We start from the raw sequence: 19,779 nt of genomic DNA, 5'->3' as shown, positions 1-19,779 counted from the left end.
CTCCCAAGCCCTTGTGCTCCCCCAGCCTGCTCACTGGTGGGCTGGGGTGAGAGGCAGGAAAGGCCCTGACTCCGTGTAAGCCCTGCTCAACAGGAACTGAAACATCCCTGTGTTATCAGCACTGTTTCCAGTACAAATCCAAAGCACAGCCCCGTACTGGTTACTGTGAAGAAAATTAACTCTACCCCAGCCAACACCAGCACCGGGCTGCACAGCGCTACTGAAGTTGTAGGACTTCTCATTCAGCTGGCTTGCCTTTAGCAAACTTGGAATACAAGCAAAACAAGCTCAGATATATCTGTTCAACCCAACACATATAGATCCACAGCCACTGAGAGTGGGAATTACATGGCATTTAGACTATGAAAGTCCAAAGTCACAATCTTGGAAATCCCCCTCAGCTGTCACATAGTCTGAGGAGGAGGCTCTATTCTGTATAACGTCATCATTTTACTTTAACCATGTATGCTTATAACGGGCTAAGCAAGATCCAAAACGTGTTCCTTTACCCAAACCCTTGGAAGGCTTAATTTAACAGGTGTTTTAGAACATGGCTAACAGGCAGTGACATGACCTACTGCTGCCCCTTGTTCCTTCCTCCCTGCCTTACAAAAGCTTAGAGCAACACTCAATTCTCATCTCTTGTTGGGAAGGTTGGAACCTGTATTTCCTGCCTCCCCACAGACTAGAGGATGATCCAGGCAGATAGATTCCACGCTCCCTATTAATATTAGAAGTATGCAAGATTCTTCAGCATTATGATTGCTGCTCTACTACTTCAGTTTGTCATCACGAAAAAGGAAGGGTTCCACCATCTGTTTCAGAAACTATGATATATTTCATAAAAGTCAATTAACAGATAAATCCAGAAGCAGATTATAAATGGTATCAGGATCAGATCCGTGATTCTACTACAAGAACAAAGCTTTTAAACTGCGGTTTTACATGTGTGACTTCTGATGTGGTTGCACAGAACATAGCATAGTGAGGCTTAGATCACTGCAGTTCTCTGCATCACCTGAAGGAAAAAAATAGAGCTAGTACAGTATGATTTTTGTTGTTTTACACCCCTTGACAAGCGTTAGTTCTATAGAAGCAATTTATTTTATATTAAACTAGCAAATTCTAGTCTATTCACAGCTAAGCTCTAAAATGGCAATTACTTTGAAAAATTAAGACCCTACTTAGTTCAGTTTTAGGACCCATCTGGACTAGGGTATGGAAGCTGGGGCTCATGCAAAGATGCACTGCCCTCAGTCCAATGTCAGGTAAGAAAAGGATCCTTAACTAATGGGCTCGGTGCCTACTAAAAATCGGAAACTCTTTGTAAACCCCTTTTATTGACAGTGTTTTGCAAACACCTTAGTTCACAAGTACTGTGCAGAAGCTTCATCCTTTATAAAACAAAATATATTTTTCGTCACAAATTACAAAGTTTTTGGACTAATGCGAAGTGCCTGTCTGCACAGATCTGTAACTGTTTCCCCCGAAACATAAGCAAAACAATTATTTTTGTATTAAAAAAAAAAAAAAAATCACAGAAGAAGTAGAAAACTTCTTCGGCTCCATCTCTCTTACTGTTGGTTTCAGCACAAAGTGAAGACGCTTGGACATTCTTCAGTAGTACAGTCAGTCTTCGTATTACATCTACTGTTTGGTCTCTGTTTCCATCTGAGTTTCTTGAGATTCTTCGGCTTCTGAAAGTTTTTCATCATCTAAAATTCAATATTACTGTTAGTCAAACATGCTTTGTTATATTTACAGACCATACTGCAGTGCTCTGTCCCACTTAAATATTTTATGTCGATTGCCTTAAATGTGTAGTTGAGTATCTCATTCTACAAAATGCTATGCTCAAACAAAAAAAAAACCTTCAAAGTTTTTAAGGCTGTTATCTGTAGCAGCTATTACAGTAAATATGGGGTAAATCCTATAGTATCAATTCAAGCAAATAGTACTGGATTGCTTCAAATTACATGCCTTCTCTTTGCCTATTAATTGTTTATTTCAAACTGAAGCTGTGCCTTCCACTAAAATGTTACTTCCATCACAAATTTCTAGAAGCTGAAAGGTAATCTATACACTCATGTGAAAATGTGTTTTACGGGCTAATGCTTAAGCAAGTGTTAGTGACACATAATAACCTTCTGCTAAAGTGCACCTAGGATTAACAGTTCATCCTGCTTAAGAAGATCTAGACAGCCTTAGAGAATGAAAGTCTGCTCTTATAGCCATCTCTGGATGTTAATCAGGTCACGCTCAAAGGCTACACCAACTATTCCATCTTGGAAAGACACAGCAAAAATCCAGCAAATTATATTTAAACAATATTACCCATATTAGAGCATGAGAAGTGCTGCTCTGAAAATACCAAGTATTTGTACGACAGAAGATGAGTATGACTAAATTCCTGCATTTAGTTCTTGTGTATGACAGTTTTAGTCCCTGCTCTATTACAGACTCACTGTCTGAGTAGGCACGTCATTTAGCTTTCCTGTATTCCAATTTCTTTTTAGTAAAGCCTCAAACGATACCACGATGGCAGTGACATGTTCAGAACTACTGAACCAGGAATTAGACAATTAAGTCTGGAAACTATGCACAAGAATACTTTTCTGTAAGAAATACTTTTTCTGTTTAAAAAAAAACAAACTCAAATTGCTATTGTCCACCCCCACATTTTAAAGAAGTCTGTTGCCTACAGATTAACCTGAAGCTAGGCAGGAAATGACACGGTGGCTAGCTTGTAGAAGAAAAAAATTCTGAGCAGCCTCAGGCTCTGGACTACTACTGGGAAAAAAAAATGCTGCCAATGCAAGAGGTCACCAACCTCAATCGCACACAGCTAGCCCACCGCTGGAAGCTGTGATTCCTTTTGATCTGCTGAAACCCAAGCCAGTTGTATTCATTACTCAAGACCACCACTTACTTTCCAGGGTTTGCTGAAGCTCATGGATGGTGCTCAGCAGAACATGAAACTGCTTTCTTCTCAGCTCCAACTGGAATAATAAAATATATATTTAGGAAACAGAGCACATACAGCCAAACAACCCACACCAGATTCTCCATTAATTATGTTCCTAATAATTACATAATGATCTATATGAAAAACCTACCTTATCTTCAACATTTTCTTTAATGTGAGAAAGATGTTGAAGTTCTTTTCCCAAAGCTTCTAGCTGCCTGAAAAGATATTGTCATAGTATTTTTAAGAAGTTCTGTAAAATTCTTGAAAAACAGATTTGAACTAAATGGAAGAAAAAGAACTGTTAAATAAACAGCATAAGGTAACCAAAGCATAACGAATGAAATTACATTAGAGGTAAGGCCACTTCACATAAACGTTTAACTGTTCTATCATAAACTTGTAGTTTCATGACTTTTAGAGAAAACAGGGCCTCCAAGCTGGAATACAGTTGTACGCTGGGTATTTGGACTGTAACAATCAGTCCTGCCACAAGTTATTTACTTGACCGCACAATGGAAGTTAAAGAAGTGGGTTACGTTAAACACCGATGGCATTTTCATATGCTTCTCTACTTCACAGATTTCTTTATGTTAACATAGAGTAGATTAAATAAAAACATAGCATCAGCTGGGAGAACATATTTGATAAACCTACATACCCAGTATACAAACACAACAATTCCCGGACACAACAATTGACTAAACACGTAGTCAGGTACCTTATCTCTGACACTGGCCTGACCAGACAGGGTAGTGGATAACATGCGGACTTTACAGTAGGCATATGTAGAATAATCCATGTTTTTTATGAAACTACACGATATACCTTATGCCTCAGCACCCAGGATGTAACACTGTGATCCAGACAAATACTCATTTCTTTCTCAGATGCCAGTTTTTATTTTAAGTGATTGCCCCTGGCATTAAGAGATAACGGAAATGTGCAAAGCATATAGCCTTCATTATTATTCATATCCTTCTGAAATACATCATCTTTCAACACCTCTTCAGGATCTTTCTGCAAGCATTTGATTGTTTTCTGTTCTCACTTGGACTCACCATGGACCACCACAATCCTTTTTGAGGTAGGGCAAAGAGTAACAGGTACCGTAACATACACTAGCTTTCAAATGAGGACGGAGCTCAACTCTTGCGCTCAAACCTCCAGTTTTGCTCTTCTACTTTTCCTCTAAAGCCTACCATTATTTTTGCTCCATGTAATGACCATAATCTGTTTCTTTAAAGGCAAAGTGGACTGACGCTGACCATCCCTGATTAATTAGCAGGCAGAGCCATACAGGGGTCAGCTACGGAGTAAGTATTTTTTTTTGCCCCTGAAGTACTGACAGCTGCTGCAACTAGTGTGGGCCGGGAACCACAAAAAGGCCTCCACTCCCACATAACTCATGATGGTTGGGAAGAAGGCCTGGTTTAGTGCTACCTGAGGGTTGGGATTTTTTGAGCCAGTACGTAGTACCTTGAGGGGAATGCCTGAAAGAGGGTTGGGTGGGACATTATCCCTTCCTATAATGGAAACAGGCTAACAGCTTATAGACTCATACGTTGACTTTGCTAGTATTTGGTTTCTAGTTTCTGAATGATTTCTATTTGGCTGAATCTTGCTGTTTATACCATGACGTCAGGTATAAGCAGACTGTGAGAAGACATGCAATGTTTTTCTAGTAACATCCAAGCCACATGTGGTTTTACTTCTTTTACTTTCCACTCCAGAGAATCTTTACCTAGCCTTCTAATTTTTTTCAATCTCCTTTTCTAAGACTCAGTGTCATTTCTTGGTCCTCTTAACAGCTCTTCTGATACTGCATCTAATTAGACTGCGGGCACTGCCATTTAGTAGTTCAGCTCCTGTCACTTCCTGAATTGGCTCCTGTGCGTTACCTTCTCTTCTTTTGTGCTGTATGACTAGTTGTTCCAAGAAACAGCCCTTTAAAAGCATAAAGTATTTTTCTGAACTTTGTGCTATCGTATCATATGACCTGCAAAAGCTATAAATGTAACTCTCGCAATAAAACCATGACATTTCTCCTTGCAAGAAGTTTTGTCAAGTGTTTTTTGTGATTAAGAGTTCCACAAAAAGCATAACATCGTTAGTGAGGCTTCCTCCATTCTGATTTAAGGGTGGTCCTGCTCAGTTCGTAGTATGGTTTTCTGTATACTTTCCTCAAACTAGAAAGCAAGGAAGCCTTGCAATTAAAACATTGGATGAAAACTTCATCTAGTTCCTATATTTAAAGTCTAAAGGTCAGTTAAAGCTAAAATACCTATGAACCAAGCTCCCTTTAAAAACGTTGCTATGCCCTATTTCTCCACCTGTAAAATGGGGGATCATACTCTGCTATCGTCAAGTCTGTGTCTTCGACTACAGATAGGAAGGACTAAGGACAAAAGGGCATACACTGCATCCATTCTTCCAGTGGATGAACACACTGGTATTTCTAACTGTAATATCCTCTTCTAAAGAGCTGATAAAATTAAGAAAAGACAAAATGCAAAATTTACTAGCTGTAACTTACCATCATTTTTAGCTTTGCTTAAGAAACTTAAGCTTGGATGTGTTAAGCAAAATTAGAACAACCCCTCCAAACCTAAACAACCTGGCATCCTCTAAAAGTATTACCATTTAGCTGTCTCCATTCTTAATCAATTGACTTATCTGAAAAAGGTCACTTTGGACAATGCTTTATTCTGAAGCCTTACTATTAAATAGCACATGCTGACTAATGAAGTAAGAAGTAGTCAAGCCTCATGAGAATTGCCTGCAATAATCAAAGTTGTGGTAATGAAATCAAGGCACAGAAAAACAACATACAAGAAAGAAATGTGTGACATTCTCAGTGTCTTATAGATATAAAAATCCTACTATCAGGTTAATAATGCAATAAAAAAAAAATCTTCCTTTTGATATTAAAGGCGTGAAGTGTGAAAAAGGCAGCCACCTCCTGCAATTTCACTGGAAGTGGGCAACAGGATTGGTGCAAGCTGTGCTAAATGAGAACAGTAACCCCATGCTACATCTTTAATCAGGTTAAGAACAACAAACTCATAGATACAATGAGTCCTGGAATGTTTCTGTGGCTTGATAAAAGTTGAAAAGATTATGTCCCCAGAACTGCCCAAAACGACCCAAAAGCACAGATAATGATCCAAATCCAACTATGACACAAACAATACTATAAGTTACATGCAAGACAAGTTGGACAACAGGTAGGTCTAACCTGCATGCCAGGGCAGGTTATATTGTGGTACACAACGTAGTAATTTATAACCGGGCATGCAGGAACAACTACTACAAGGAGCACATTAAAAAAATACACACACACAAAAAAGAGCAGCTTTCTCCTGCTTTCTCTCATTCCACGTTAGTTCTTGTGTTATGTTATTTTGCGTGACTACTGAATCCCTTGCTGGCGGCTTTACAGCACTGCCCCACCATCTCTCTCTCCTGAGCAACTTGTCCCCGTTAAACTGACATTAGATGTGCATTTACATCTGAGTTCACTTATTCAACTAAACAATGGAAAAATTTCAAATACAAAACGATTAGCAATGCTTCTGAACCCATACAGATAGAGATTAGTTAAAAAAAGCTGGTAAAGACACTATTTTAAAATTAAATCCAATTTTTTCTTGTGTCAGAAGGAATTGCATAAAAGCAAGGAAAGCTCAAACTAAAACCAAGGAAATGTCAAATCTGGCGACCGCCAACTTACTGGCTTATTATGATCTAATGTCGTCTCACACTTACTTCAGTGTTTCATGTCTGTCTGGATGGTGTTGTATGACTTTGGCCAATGCATCATATTCTGAAAGAAATTTAAATAGTTAGTCTAAATAATTCTGAAAGTATAGATTCAAGAACCAAAAATCAGGTACCACAGAATGGTACAGATTCTTTCTCCTTCTTGAAAAACTGTTTTAGCATTTTTCAAATTTGTACATAATACCTTACACATGTAAAAAAGTACCTGTAAATATCCATATATGAAAATGTATATAATTTGTAACATGCTATAACATTTCAAAGTAGGCAATTACAGCAAAAGATATTTTAAATAAACTTCAGATATAGACCATTACTGACTCACTCAAACTTACCCAGTGCTAGTGATTTGTTAAAGGATGAGGCCAGAAAACATGACCTTTAGAGACAGCTCTGCAGTGCTGCACACTTGCTCTTTTGTGTAGGATTCATGAGCACTGGTTTTAGATACAATCTAACGTATATGTACAGAAAACGGTGCTGATGTTACACAACAGTTTAAGATTTTTAGAAAGAAGTGTAAAATGTGTGAGAAACAGCAGGATTTTTTCTAAACTGTATTACACATCAAGAGCAACATTATGGTTATACAGGCAACTAACACAGCCATTTCCTGATAGTATGATTGTACATACGCCAACCACCTCATTCACACGGAAAAATACGTGCTGCAGGCTGGACAGAACGTATCAAACAGCAAAAACTTCAGACCTATGCTTTGTGAAGATGTAAGAACTCTACATTCCTACTGGTTAAGGTTCTTTTAATTCCCAGTTGAGCCTAAAGTTATCCACAAAAATGACTGAACAGTTGTATATAAAACTTTTCATCTGTTACAACATTTTCTTTTTGCATTTCATTTATCAAGAAAAAAAATTTCTTGCTTCTCCTCAGTTGCTAACCTTTTGGTAACACATTATTACAGGGAAATGCTTTAAGTTTCAATTGAAATTATCAGCACACACTTTTAAGACTAGGGGAAAAAATACACCTCTCATAGCAGGTATTCAGTAAGGACACATCCAGAGCTGTTGGGTGTGTAACTGGCATTGCTGTCCCTGTGTATGCCAAGACATTACCTTCCCTTATGAGTTGAAGGAATACACTGGCATGATCTTCAGTGCTGGGTATAAGTCTGTTCAACTCCTGTCTCACTGTTAATAACGCGTTTTAGTTCTTCTCAGGTCTCCTGAATTGTGATAGATGCTTCTGGGGTTTTTCTTTGGCCTGAAAACATCTCTCTGAACTACTGTTCTAGGTTTTCCTAATGTTGCATGTCACTGAGACCTGCTGGTTCAATCTTGCCTGCCTCATCCACCAAAAACTTGCAGTAGTGAGCGTGGAACCCACCAGACTAAATATAGTATTCATGATGCCATCATATTCCCTTGCACTTTCAGAAATCTGCAATCTATTTTCTGATATAATGTATTTTAAAAGGTAACAAAATAATGAAACCGACCAGTGTAAATACAGATATTGCCCCTTACCCTGGCGATTTTTTCGAATCCTTTTTGCTTGCAGGATTTGTTTTTTGCATTCAGAAATCTTCTCATGTGCTGCAGTTATACTATTTTCTTTAATAATAAAAAGATACACAAAGTTATACTGAAATCAAACAATATGTGTAAACAAGCTATTCTGCTAAATTATAAAGAGAGCTGTTTGTGACATGGTGGCCTGCTAGCGCCATCAGCTTCAAAACCACATATACTTCAATAGGTGAAAAAAGCTGTTATTTGTATGCATTTTGTATACAGATAAGGTGCTTACAGCACATGTATGAGTGCTATCTATTATGAAAAAAAATCCAACCAAACAAAAAAAAACCCACCAAATCACTCATCATATGTATATACTATGTTCATCAGACCTGGCTCAAGCTTGTTCATAGAAGAGAAATTGCCAAACAGAAGCCAGCCGTATTGTTGCATATTTACCTATATCCTTATAGATTTTTTCATAATTTTCCATTTCTCTCAGGTTCATATCATACACCAGAAGAGTCTTTCCCATTGAAAATTCACACTGTGATAAAGTACTCAGCATTCGTTGGTACTGGCTGTAACTGAAAACAGACAAGATATTTATTTTCAAAACAGCACAAAAATACCCCGTACCGTTACAAAACAAAGGCTCATGTAGCATAAGGAACAGGTAAATAACAATTATTGAAGAAATAAAATATTTCAAAGATTCAATGTATGATTTTTTGAAAGTGCAGTTAGCGACATCGCACCCATGAACTAAACCATCATGTCCTTAAAGGTGCCAAGTGAGTATTAAAGAAATGGGCAGATTGATCCAGGGCTTGTGAACTTCCCAGCTGGCTGGCTCTGTGACCACCGGGATTCGTATTTTAATACCGCAGTGCTTCTCCGTACACACAAACGTTGCATCGTCTCCTCTGGGAATTTATATCTGGTGCTAGTACGGACCCCACAGCAGAACACCCTTATTACTTTAGCCTGTTTATTAAAAAAAAAAACAGAACCGCAGCAGCAGAACTGCCAGCAGTGCTGCCCTTCCCTAACAGAACAAATGCAGAACTGCCAACTGAATTACTCGAGCCGTGATCCCGATAGAGGAGCGGGGCTCCCGGACGGGTCACGCCGCGGCACGACACTCCCGAGGGCATTCGCTCGGGCAGGCTTCGCGATACAGCCCGCAGCAGCTTCTGACCCCTCTCTAGCCTTCGTCTCCTACCGCAGCCCTCGGCGCTTCTGCTCAACACCACGGAGCCGTACTGAAAGGCAGATGTATACGTTTTAACAGGGATCTTTTCAAAACCCAGTTTTCCACTGAAATCACAGAATCACAAATGCGAGCCGAGCAGTTCCAAGACTAGAAAGAAAAATAACCAAACCAAAAAACAGAAAACAAATACCCTTCCTCTTGAGATCCGGAATTACACCACTTAATGAAACTCTTCACCAACAAATTGATCCTCCTGTCGTCGCCAGCACCATCGCCATCGATCAGAAGTCGCTTGCGGATAACTTCATCTGAGGAAAAACTCCCGTTTAATGCCTGACGCGATGGCGGCCGCATCCCAGAGCAGAGGGCGGGTTTCACCCCAGGCCTTCGGGGAACAACCCCCGGGGCTGTGGCGGGAGGATCGGATGCAGGGGCGGGGAGGCAGGGCGCCGAGCTGAGGGACCCTGGGGCCCGGGCGGAGCGGCCTGGGGGCGGGGGGCGCCCAAGGCCCGGACGTGCCTCGGCATGAAGGGCCCGGGAGCGGGGCTGCGGGGCAGGGATGGAGGCCCGTGTGCGGGGTGAGAGGCCGAGGGCCGGGGGGCGAGGGCTGAGGCGCGGCGCGGGGAGCGCGCTGCCGGGGGGCGGCCGGGGCTGTGCGGCGGGCGGGAGGCGAGGCGGGCCGGGCGCTGAGGGGGAGCCGAGCCGAGCTGGCCGGGCAGGGGTCGGGGCGCGGGGCGGCGAGCGCGGGGAAGGAGGGAGGGAGGAAGGAGGGAGGGAGGGAGGTCTCACCGTCGGTCACGGCCCCCATGGCGGCGAGTGCCGGAGCCGGCGGGGCGGCGGCAGCAGCGAGTGAGGTCAGCTTCCCACAATGCAGCCGGCGAGAGCGGCGGCCATGGAGGGGGAGGCGGCGGCGGCGGCTGGGGCCTGAGCCGGCTGGCGGCGGACGCGCGGCCCGGCGGCGGCTGCGGCGGCGGCGGCGGCGGCGGGGAGGGCCGGCGGGCGAGGCCTGCGCCCCGCGTGGAACCGGCCCCCTGGCGAGGGGCGGCCCCGCCAGGTGAGGGGCCGACGGGGGAGGGAAGCGGCGGTCCCCGCGCCCGCAGCCAGGCTCCACCTCCCCGCCCCCGCCACCGCGCCCCCGGCCCCGCCGCCCCCCGCCCGGGCCGCCCCGCCATGCCCCCGGCACATGCTCCCTCGCCCTCGACGCGCCACGGCGGGGAAGCCACCGGGCCGGGGAGCCCCTCGGCCGCCTTCCCGCTACGCTCCTGCCTGACAGTGTCCTCCCGGGGCTGCTGCCACCGTCACCCTCGGCGGCCTCATCCTCCCCTCAGGGGGCTCCCGTATAGCCTCGGCCCTGCGAAGGTGGTGGCGATGACACGGGTGGACAGGCGGACAGTCCTGCCATGGGAGGACAGGTGGACGGTCCCGCTGTGGGGGAACAGGTAGAAGGTCCTGCTGCAGGGGGGCAGGTGGATGGCCTGCCACGGTGCCTGGCACCAAGGCGATGGCACCATGAGGGTGGTGGGACCCGCTGCGCTGGCTGGCCGGTGCCTACGGCCGGAGGGAGCAGGAGCATCGGCCCCACGGTGCCGGCTGCCTGGCGAGGGTGCGGAGGACATGTCCGTGGGGCAGGCCTGAGGGAGCTGGGCTGGCTTCCCCTGGGCCACCCTTGGGCTCATCACCACTCAGTGCTGGGAAGACAAGGAGCAGGGCCCTGGGGGTGCAAAAACCATTATTCCGCTATGTTTTCTGGGGAGTTTGGCTGTCACGAGTGGATAGGAATTCTTCCTACCCTGAAAAACTGAGCCGGCGCTGAGAAAAAAGGCTAGAGGTGTCTGGAGAAAAGAGATATTAAGGTGTTACAGATACCAAGCGTTGAGTTTTAGGCTTTTGGTCCACCGACTTTGACACTTGGGCAGCGCTAAAACTGGCAGCGTTACTGTAGTACGTGTCATGGTGCAGGAGGCGAACGTCCAAAGCCTGACACCCTTGCGTTCCCTCTTCATTTTGCTTCGGAGGCTTGTTCTGCTCAGCGCTTTGTGTTGACAATTTTAGGGTGGCGGAGAAAATCAGGGTAAGAAAAGAACAAAGTGAATGTGTGCTATAATCTGCGCTTTCCTGGCTTTAGAGCTGTGAGTGATTACGAGGCGCTTTTTTGTTCTGGATAGTGGCATTTAACAGCTATTTACGGATTTGGGGATTGTTTCAAGCCAGTGCTTTGTCTTCAATAGGCAACCGGTCATATTCTTTGGAAGGTGCTATTGGGAAAGCATTACAGGGAGCCTGAACTTTTGAGAATTGAGAGTTTTCAACATAGAAAACCTGGATAAGTGATTTCTGTTCCTGAATTTTTTATGTATTGTATGATTTGTGACTGATAATAATTTTATGTGAAAACAGTTATACAAAGTTTGGGCCAAAGAACAGGCCGTGAATTCATGAGCTATGCATGCACTATTGAAAGACCTCACCTTTATGAACTCTGAATTTGTTGCTGTTTAATACAGTTGGTTTGACAAAAACCTTTGTTTTTCCTAAGGCTTTGGTCGCTGTCCTACAGCCCTAGTGTTTTGGCAAAGGGTATGAAGAAGACCTAGCTGAAATTCTCTACAGAAATTTTATACAGTGCCGTTTGTTGCTGACTTTCCCTCTTTACCCACTGATTGCCTCTTTGGAAGTCTTAGGCGCCTTGAAGCATCCAGTCTTATCAAGACCTACTATTTTTCTTGCCCTTCTCTGAGCTCTTTCTGTTTTCTGAGCCCTTTCTGTTTTTACCACAGAGAGAAGTTGATCTGAACCAAAGTCTATTGTAGGTGAAAATCCGCAATTATTTATTTAATCATGTTAGAATACTTTTGTGTTACTTTCTGTCATTTAATCCAATATAACCTTTTCTCACTCTTTGTTCATCATTCCAGTGTTGGTCAGATAGTCTTATTAAACTCTCTACAATGACAAATAGATAGTCCTTGAATAATTAATTTAGAATACACCAGTCCATATGATTAGTTAATAATATTTAATGACTTTTGTGCCATTCTTGTCTTCATATGTGCTACTAATTACAAAATTTTTACCAATTCTCTGTTCTGGGTCTTAGACTTGTAAGAACAATTTTGGGAACAAAGCTGTTATTTTTCTTTTTAAGACAGGGCTTTCAGGCATCATCGATGTTCAGTTAACGTTTCGCTTTTAGAATGGGAAGTAGAACTTTGTAAATACATCATCAAGAATCTCACTAGGGCTACATATTGATGTAGTAGCCTAGCCTCCTTCCTGTTCTTTTTTGCCATTTTAAACATCCATGAGATATTTTTGCCCAGTTACCCAAGTCCAGCTTGCTGGGTTTCTAGACGTGCTTGAGTATTCACTGTGTCTTTGGAGTCTTCCTTTGGTTTGCTCCATTTCCAAGTAGAGTTCCTCATCTTGTAAGTATGAAACAACCCTTGCTTCACATGTATGAAGTGTGTGGGCTGTATACAGATGTGTTTTTTCCGTTAATTCAATGTCATGTATGATGTAGATCTCTGGAGCAGGGTTGACCTACTCTTATTTATTTGTCCTTCACCAGTTCGTGTATTCTGCGCAGATTCCATTAGCTATAGTCTTTTATATAATCCTTCAACTGACTGGCAGAAATACTGAGTAGCATTGGACATTCCTTAGGGCATCAGTATTGGAGATTCATGCAATAGGAAAAAATGTCTTGCACAGGGCATAGCACCTTACTCCGTGCCAGCTCTTTTGGAATATGTACCTGTGCGTGCAAGCTTTCAACCAAGCTAAATGTGATGTCGTTTCCCCTCTTCCCTTGAATTCCTTTATGTCTGCCACATGGTAAGGCCCTGAAGCAGCTTATACATAATAATTTGTTGCACACCTGTCCTTGTCAAAAGTGTTAAATGATCCTCTCTAATGTTTCCAGGTGACTCTGGATACAAGAAGAATAAGCTAGGTAAGTTTAGTACTGCAAGATGTTACATGTGTGTGGAACTGGCCCAGATTTTTCATTAGTACCCTTTTTTTCATTTCTGAAAAAATGACTTTTAAGTACACCAGATTTTTTTTTATTGAGGAAATCTGTTAATGTTGAAGTTTTCTTTCCTTAAAAAAATTTTTATGAGAATCAAAGTTTAATGTGACTTTCTACCTCCTCCCCTTTTCTTTAACTGTGTATTTTTTTCCCAACTGCAGAAAAAGTTAAAGGGGAATAAGCTTTTTATAGTATACCAGGCTGTAATGAGCTATGATTTTTAGAGCTAAGAAAACAGCTTTAACTATTGATGAGGTGGATTCAAAATATTTTTCCTAAGCCTCCCTAATAATTTATGAGGTGGTTTTAGATTCCAGGTTTTCTTCGTGTTGAATAACTTCTAAATAAGACTGTTGTGTGGCAGTAAATCTTACAGAGATCTAAGTATAGTAGGTCAGAAACTACGAGGTATTTTTATCCAGTCCAACCTATATTCTTGTCAGAAAGCCATACCAAATTTATTTAGCGAGACCTATTTTCTGTAAGCCTATGTTTAGCATTACTTCTTACCACCGTCCTTTATTTCTTTGTTCATTGCGTACCATGATTTTGTGCAGAACTGACATCAAGCTAACCTGTTGGTGTCACCCTGTTTTCTCATTTTAAATTATGTTGCAGTGTTATATTTTCTTTCCAGTCTTCTTTAGCCTCAGTGTTCACTGAAAACTAGCATCAGTGTTTCAAGAGCTTGTCATCTCATTCTGTAAAAATTCTTAGACACTGGCTGTCTAGTTCTGCAGATACTAAAATACTCACTTTTGGCAGATAAACCTGAAATTTTTCAATCCAGTGATTAGGGGTAAAAGAGTAATAGGGTTTTAGGGTTTCTTTTTTTCTTTCTTTCTATTTTTTTTTCAGATAGTAAGCAGTGTGGTTCTTAGCCTTGTAAAAAGCTTTCCTAACATGGACCCTTGTGTTTCTGCAGAGCTAGCACATTTTCACAGAATTACAACATAATGAGAGAAGAGAGAGTGAAAATACTTGTTGCGACTGTAGTGACAATAACAATAATTTAAAAATGCAACATTTTATTATCCAAACAGTAATCAATTTTGCTGCCTACTGCCTGCGTTACCAAGATTGATTAAATATACTGTTAATACCATACTTTAAAAACTAGACTCTTATCCGATAATAATGTAACCACAAGTTGTGGGCTACAGGACTGTTTTTATTTCTTATTTTTCACGTTGTATCTGGAAGAAGCGTGTAAAATTCCAGAATTTTTGACAGAAGAACTTTGCAAAATAAAAGTTCTGGGAATATTTTCTTTGTTAGAAAGACATTTCATTACGACTCCTTTTCTCATGAAGGGAGGCAGAAGCTTATCCTAGTCTCAGTGTCGCATGGTCCTTTTAAATAACTTTTACCTAAGTAAGGGCTCTGTCTCTTGCTTAAACTGGATTATACAGGTGGTGTTCTGATATTGCCCTTTTTAAGATATCTTCACAGGAATTATGTAACAGCTTTCTGCCTTTATTATCTGGATCCTACTGAATATTTATGAAGCTCGAAGATCAATTATTGTACATCTGCCACTAATTTGTTAAAGCTTGTCAAACTCAAGTTGAAACTACATGATATTGGAAAGTTAGGTATTCAGTGCAGAAAATTGAACTCAGGGGTGCGCCCACAAAATGGAAGCATGCCCTGCATGTGCGTCGAAAGGTGCTTTGAGGCAGTGGAATTTTCAGAAGTTAGAATTGGTACGCTGGGTCATGATACCTCTTCCCAGCGATTTGGTAAGTTCCCACTTGACAAGAAATTCAAGGTGTTTTAACAGGTATCTCGTGAAACTCAGTGTCATGAAACCGCTGCAGGACAGATTAGATGGTTAGATTTTTGTTTTAATCTAAAAACCATTAACACCGTAGACTTCAGCTGCCTGTGCGATGCCTTGGAGATCCCACATGTAGCCTGCATTCTGTGATTTTAAAATGACTGTCAGGTATTTTTAGGGTAGCGTTTCGTGTATTTTGTAAGGAAGCAGCCATTTATTCTTTTGGAATTTTTTTTGGCAGGACTAGTCAGTTGTTTAGTAACCTCTTAGTTTGTTGGCAGGATGTTTTCAGTGTGGCTTTTTTTTTTTTAATAAGAAAACCACTGTATTTTTATTTTTCCTTCCCCAATCCTTCAATTCGTGGGTTTGGTAGCATTTACATTGCGCCCTGAAGATCATCAGTGGCGTGCCAGGGTTTTCAGAGGAAGAGGTGGATGTTGAGTGAGGTTTTACACTAGGAAGAATTTGTCTCCATTGGCAATGGGCCAAATGGTAAATGTTTGTATTTAACTGTGGCTTGAAACATTGGATGAACAGTAAGAGAGTTGTGAATATCGTATTTACTTGTATCATGTTTAAATAAATAACTGTTAGTGCTACTGAGGAAATTTTGCACAATGATTACAAGGGAAAACAGGCATTTCCTCCTTTGGAAAGCAGCTCTTGCCCGTCTTCAGAGCAGCGCTTTCTGAATCACGTGGCCAGATGCTTTGACTTGGCTAAGAAAGCTGAATCAGAGCTATTGCGCAGCTTCTGAGTCAGCTTTTCAAAGTTTAATAAAAGTTGGTTGGTTGGGGTTCTTTTGGATTATTTTTTTTTTAAAGCAGTCCAAATCTGTAAAACAAGACCTAGAAATTTTTCAAGGCTTTGAGCTTGGCTGCATCGTGGAGAGATGTTGGAAGAAACACTTCAATATCAGAGGATGAAGAAAGAATCAGGTCTATATCTTTAAACATGTTTCTCATTTTAAATTGGGTTTATATTTTGCTTTGGATTATTTTATGGTTTATTTTCTTTTAATAGAGTAAGTCTGCCAGTGGGGAGTGTTTAAGCACAGCTACAATTTACAGTTCTCATAAAACATGATACACTGAAGCATGTTCTCACCTCCTGATTTGTGTTTGAGTGAGGTACGAGCCTGCGCAGTGTAACAGAAGTAATCAGAGGCATGGTCACACGCTTTGGTGATGCCTGCTCAGTTTTAGGTTTTAGTATGTCATATACTGAATGAAAACACTGAACTTGTTTCTGACCATCGTTTTCCTACCAACAGTGACTGGAAGCAGGGTAAAACCCCAAAGAGAAGTTGTGGCCTTCTTAGGAAGAAGGCACGCTCTCCTCAGTTTCTTTTTCTTTTTTGAGTGGGCCAAATGTAGCTTCTAAACTCCTGCTTCAGTTGCTGTCGGAACAGATCGTTAAACAAATATTTCAGGAGATGTATGATGAGGAGATAAATGGTCTTTTCCATCAGAGGTCCAGAAGGGACAGATTCAGTTTATGACATTTTCTTACCTCTCTCAAACTGGTTGTACCAAAGGGAAGGTTGGTCTGGCTGAGGCCAGTTGGGTCGGGTTTCCATGAAGGTGGAGGAGGCCAAATGCTTTAGTATTTGCTGGTGTTTCATTAAACTTACACCAGCCAGAACAGCTTGAAGGAGGCGATGAATCTGCACGTTTTCTACTTGGTAGCGAAGTAGGAATGTGCTTAAATCCTGCCTATATCCAGGGCTAAGCACCTTTCTCCAGGGAGCATTTCAGATTCACGCTCTCTAGAAATTAGTATCATAAGCCCTTTCTTTCAAAAAGGGAGCAAAGGTCAATCTTTGCTTTCAAAACCCAGGAGGTGGCAATGGTTCTGGTTCCTTTTTCGTCATTAGCAAAGCTGTTATCCGCTAGACTGCTCGCCACATGTGTGGGAGACTTCAACCCAGCTATCCTCCTTCCTGAGGGGATTAATGCCCATAATTCTTTCCATCAGAGTAAATTTTGTAATCACCAGGCTGTTGAATAGTGTGAGGTGGTGTTGCTGTCAGAAAGACTGAACATGACTGTACAGCCCAGCACAGAGATGTTAGGTGACCGAGGAGTAAGGCATTTAAGGAAATAATCCATAAAAGCAAACGGGTAGTTTCAGAAGTGCAGGAGAAAAACGTGCAAGTGAGGCAAAGATTACATTTGAACAGAAGATTGGACTCTGCTCAAAGATGTATGAGTGCCTTCCTGGTAATTTCCAAATTTTATGTGCAAGCAGGAATAGAATTTTGACTTGAAAAGTGTAGGTAAACAGAAGAAAACAAGTCATGGAGTAAAATTATCTGCTTCATGAACTGTTTTGGTGGTTTGCAAAAGGCAAATAAAAAAATTAATGTCAAACATGGGGAAAAAGAGAAGTAGGACACAAAATACATTATATATGTGTGTGTGTATACACATACGTAGTTATATATACACACAAATTTTCAGTTCAGAAATGTAAGTCTTTATATGTGTGTCCAAAACATTAAGTCCAAAATGTTATTTCTCTTAATAGTATTTACAAAACTGCCAAGGTAACTTTTCGTATTATAATGTTTTAGTAGAGATGTGGTATATAAACAAGCACTCAGGTTTGCTTGTTGTTTTTTCTTTTGCAAAATGTTAGTGCTGAGTGTTTGAAAACCACGAGGAGTTCTTTTGGTCCTCTGCCTTTTGCCTGTATTTTAATAAAAATTTAATGTTGGTTATACATGGAGAGAATTGAACTAATAAAAGAGGCAAGGCAGATAAAATGGATTTTATAACTTAAATGAATAAAGATTGGCTTGTAAGAGATGAGAGTAAAACAAAGTCGTGCTAATAATAACTACAAGTATGCACCTGTGATTTAGTTGTTCGTTGTAAATATTTTCACTTCAGTTTCATTCCAGTGTCTCTTTGGCAGTTATGGGTTGGGTTTTTTCATTCTCGAGATCTGCTTGTGGTTTTTGGGGGTGTGTGGTTTTTTGATATATATATATGTGAAGTTGGGATGGTGTTGAACAATACCATATCCTGAAATAAAATAGTGCATGTGTATATTAAAGTAAAGCATACGGTGATTTTTTTTTAGATGCCATGAATTTGAAATTTAATTTTAGAAGTATCTAAACTGCACTTGAGCTGCAGCCACTTTGCTGGGATTAGAATAGGAAGATATTTACAGTCAAGTTTTCTTGTAAAGCTTTTCTTTCCTGTTGTTACGTGAAAGATGCACAAACAGGAGCAGCTGACTGCAACTGTAGCTTATGTCATCAAACAAGTGAAAGGAAATAGTTCAAGAGCTGCTCTTTTCAAATGTATATGTTAAAGAAGTCTGTCTTGGTCCTGCAAGCTCTTGGACAGATTTTGGACTTTACTAGTCCTCTCAAATGTTGACGTAGACTTGTAATATGATGATGAGACAGGTAACGAGTTTCCTAATGCCTGGATCATCCTTATCGAATCTTCATTATTTGTAATTGCCTCTTTATAGAGTCTGTTCCCCATCATGTCTTTCTAGGACTGGCCTACTAAATTTGACACAGAGAGTTCCAACTCTAAGACAGCCATTTTGCAACCTACATTTTCTTCTCTTTCTGCTTGTATCAGTGAGTATAACTGCTATTCTTTGTCTTTTCTCAGTGGTGGTTCTCCTTGTTGCTCTTCTGTGGAGATGGATGCTATGAGAATGTGCTGCTCCCTCAAAGAGTCCTCTTTAAGTTATTCAGCAAGTATAGTTGTCTTTAAGTAAGCAGTTGTTCTCTGTTGGCTTCTGTGCAGGTCACGTCTTTTAAGCAGGTACAATGCTCTCATTGCTTGGGGAGAAATAAGTAGCCCTAGCACAAGACAGCTTCTTGTAGGTACGGGTAAGGTACAGGGCTGTTTGTTGTGGTCGAAAAAATATTAGAGTAATTAATGTCAAAATGGGATTTTTTTTTTTCTACAAAGCTACAAAAATAGGTAAATATTACCTTAACTATGTGTCAGTGTAGTTAAAGAAGAGTGATTTCTGCTAATCCAGTTGTCAGCAGGGCCCAGACTTTGCTAGGCTCCATTACCCTTTTTGTTGAGAAAGGAGGAAAGAGTCATTGGAAATTCCATGATCTCTTTTGCCAAAGATCATTTGATGCCAGGTCAAAGATCTTCCCAGGCAAGTGTCTTCATCAGGAGGAATGTTGAGTCTGTGATACCATTGTATGTTGTTAGCAGAGAGTTTACAGCTTAAGAGTAAAATTTGCTTTAGAAATATAAATACTTCAAAAATAGAAAATGTAACTATTGAGGCTTTATGCACATAAATAGAATATTGAAGGATATACAAAAGAAAAAACTCACTTTTATGTGGTCATATTTTGCAAAGATTTACTTTGATGCTTTTAGATTAATTTTTTACTTTTTCTTGCCATTTGGCGAGCATTTTTCTGTGTTTCTAGTTCTTCACCGTCTCTTCTTTGTGCACCATCTCTGATATCAACAGGAAAGTGCATCATCTGGCTGCAGGGCAATGGGGCCAACCTCCTTTTTATAT

General features: G+C 41.2%; 2 protein-coding genes across 5 annotated transcripts in view; one reads left to right on the top strand and one right to left on the bottom strand.

Moving 5' to 3' along the window:
• Positions 1 to 1,525: 1,525 nt before the first annotated feature.
• On the bottom strand, positions 1,526 to 10,367 carry THOC7 (THO complex subunit 7). The gene is made up of 8 exons (XM_075095778.1): positions 10,235 to 10,367; positions 9,636 to 9,753; positions 8,689 to 8,816; positions 8,239 to 8,325; positions 6,734 to 6,791; positions 3,117 to 3,183; positions 2,930 to 2,999; positions 1,526 to 1,715 (listed from the first exon to the last, which is right to left on the bottom strand). The coding sequence occupies exons 1-8, from the start codon at positions 10,251 to 10,253 to the stop codon at positions 1,648 to 1,650; spliced, it is 615 nt and encodes a 204-aa protein (XP_074951879.1). The 5' UTR covers positions 10,254 to 10,367; the 3' UTR covers positions 1,526 to 1,647.
• The window catches only part of ATXN7 (ataxin 7), a 90,615-nt gene continuing 80,751 nt past the window's right edge, over positions 9,916 to 19,779 (top strand). For 2 of the 4 annotated variants that reach the window (XM_075095772.1, XM_075095775.1), the window contains exon 1: positions 10,303 to 10,499. The gene's annotated coding sequence lies outside the window, so the exon portion shown is untranslated. Of the gene's footprint in view, positions 10,024 to 10,300; positions 10,500 to 19,779 lie in introns of those variants that run through there. The other 2 variants (XM_075095773.1, XM_075095776.1) reach the window with 2 other exon arrangements.

Source organism: Phalacrocorax aristotelis, chromosome 6 (assembly GCF_949628215.1).
Source record: "Phalacrocorax aristotelis chromosome 6, bGulAri2.1, whole genome shotgun sequence".
NCBI lineage: Eukaryota > Metazoa > Chordata > Aves > Suliformes > Phalacrocoracidae > Phalacrocorax > Phalacrocorax aristotelis.
This window is presented reverse-complemented; position numbering and strand designations above follow the sequence as displayed.

What these genes read in the sequence shown, in the direction of transcription:
- THOC7 (XM_075095778.1), bottom strand. An exon ending in TCCGGATCTCAAGAGGAAGG is followed by an intron (nt 8,817 to 9,635) that starts GTATTTGTTTTC and finishes GTCTGTTTTCAG; the next exon opens with TTACAGCCAGTACCAACGAA. An exon ending in GACAGACATGAAACACTGAA is followed by an intron (nt 3,184 to 6,733) that starts GTAAGTGTGAGA and finishes ATATCTTTTCAG; the next exon opens with GCAGCTAGAAGCTTTGGGAA.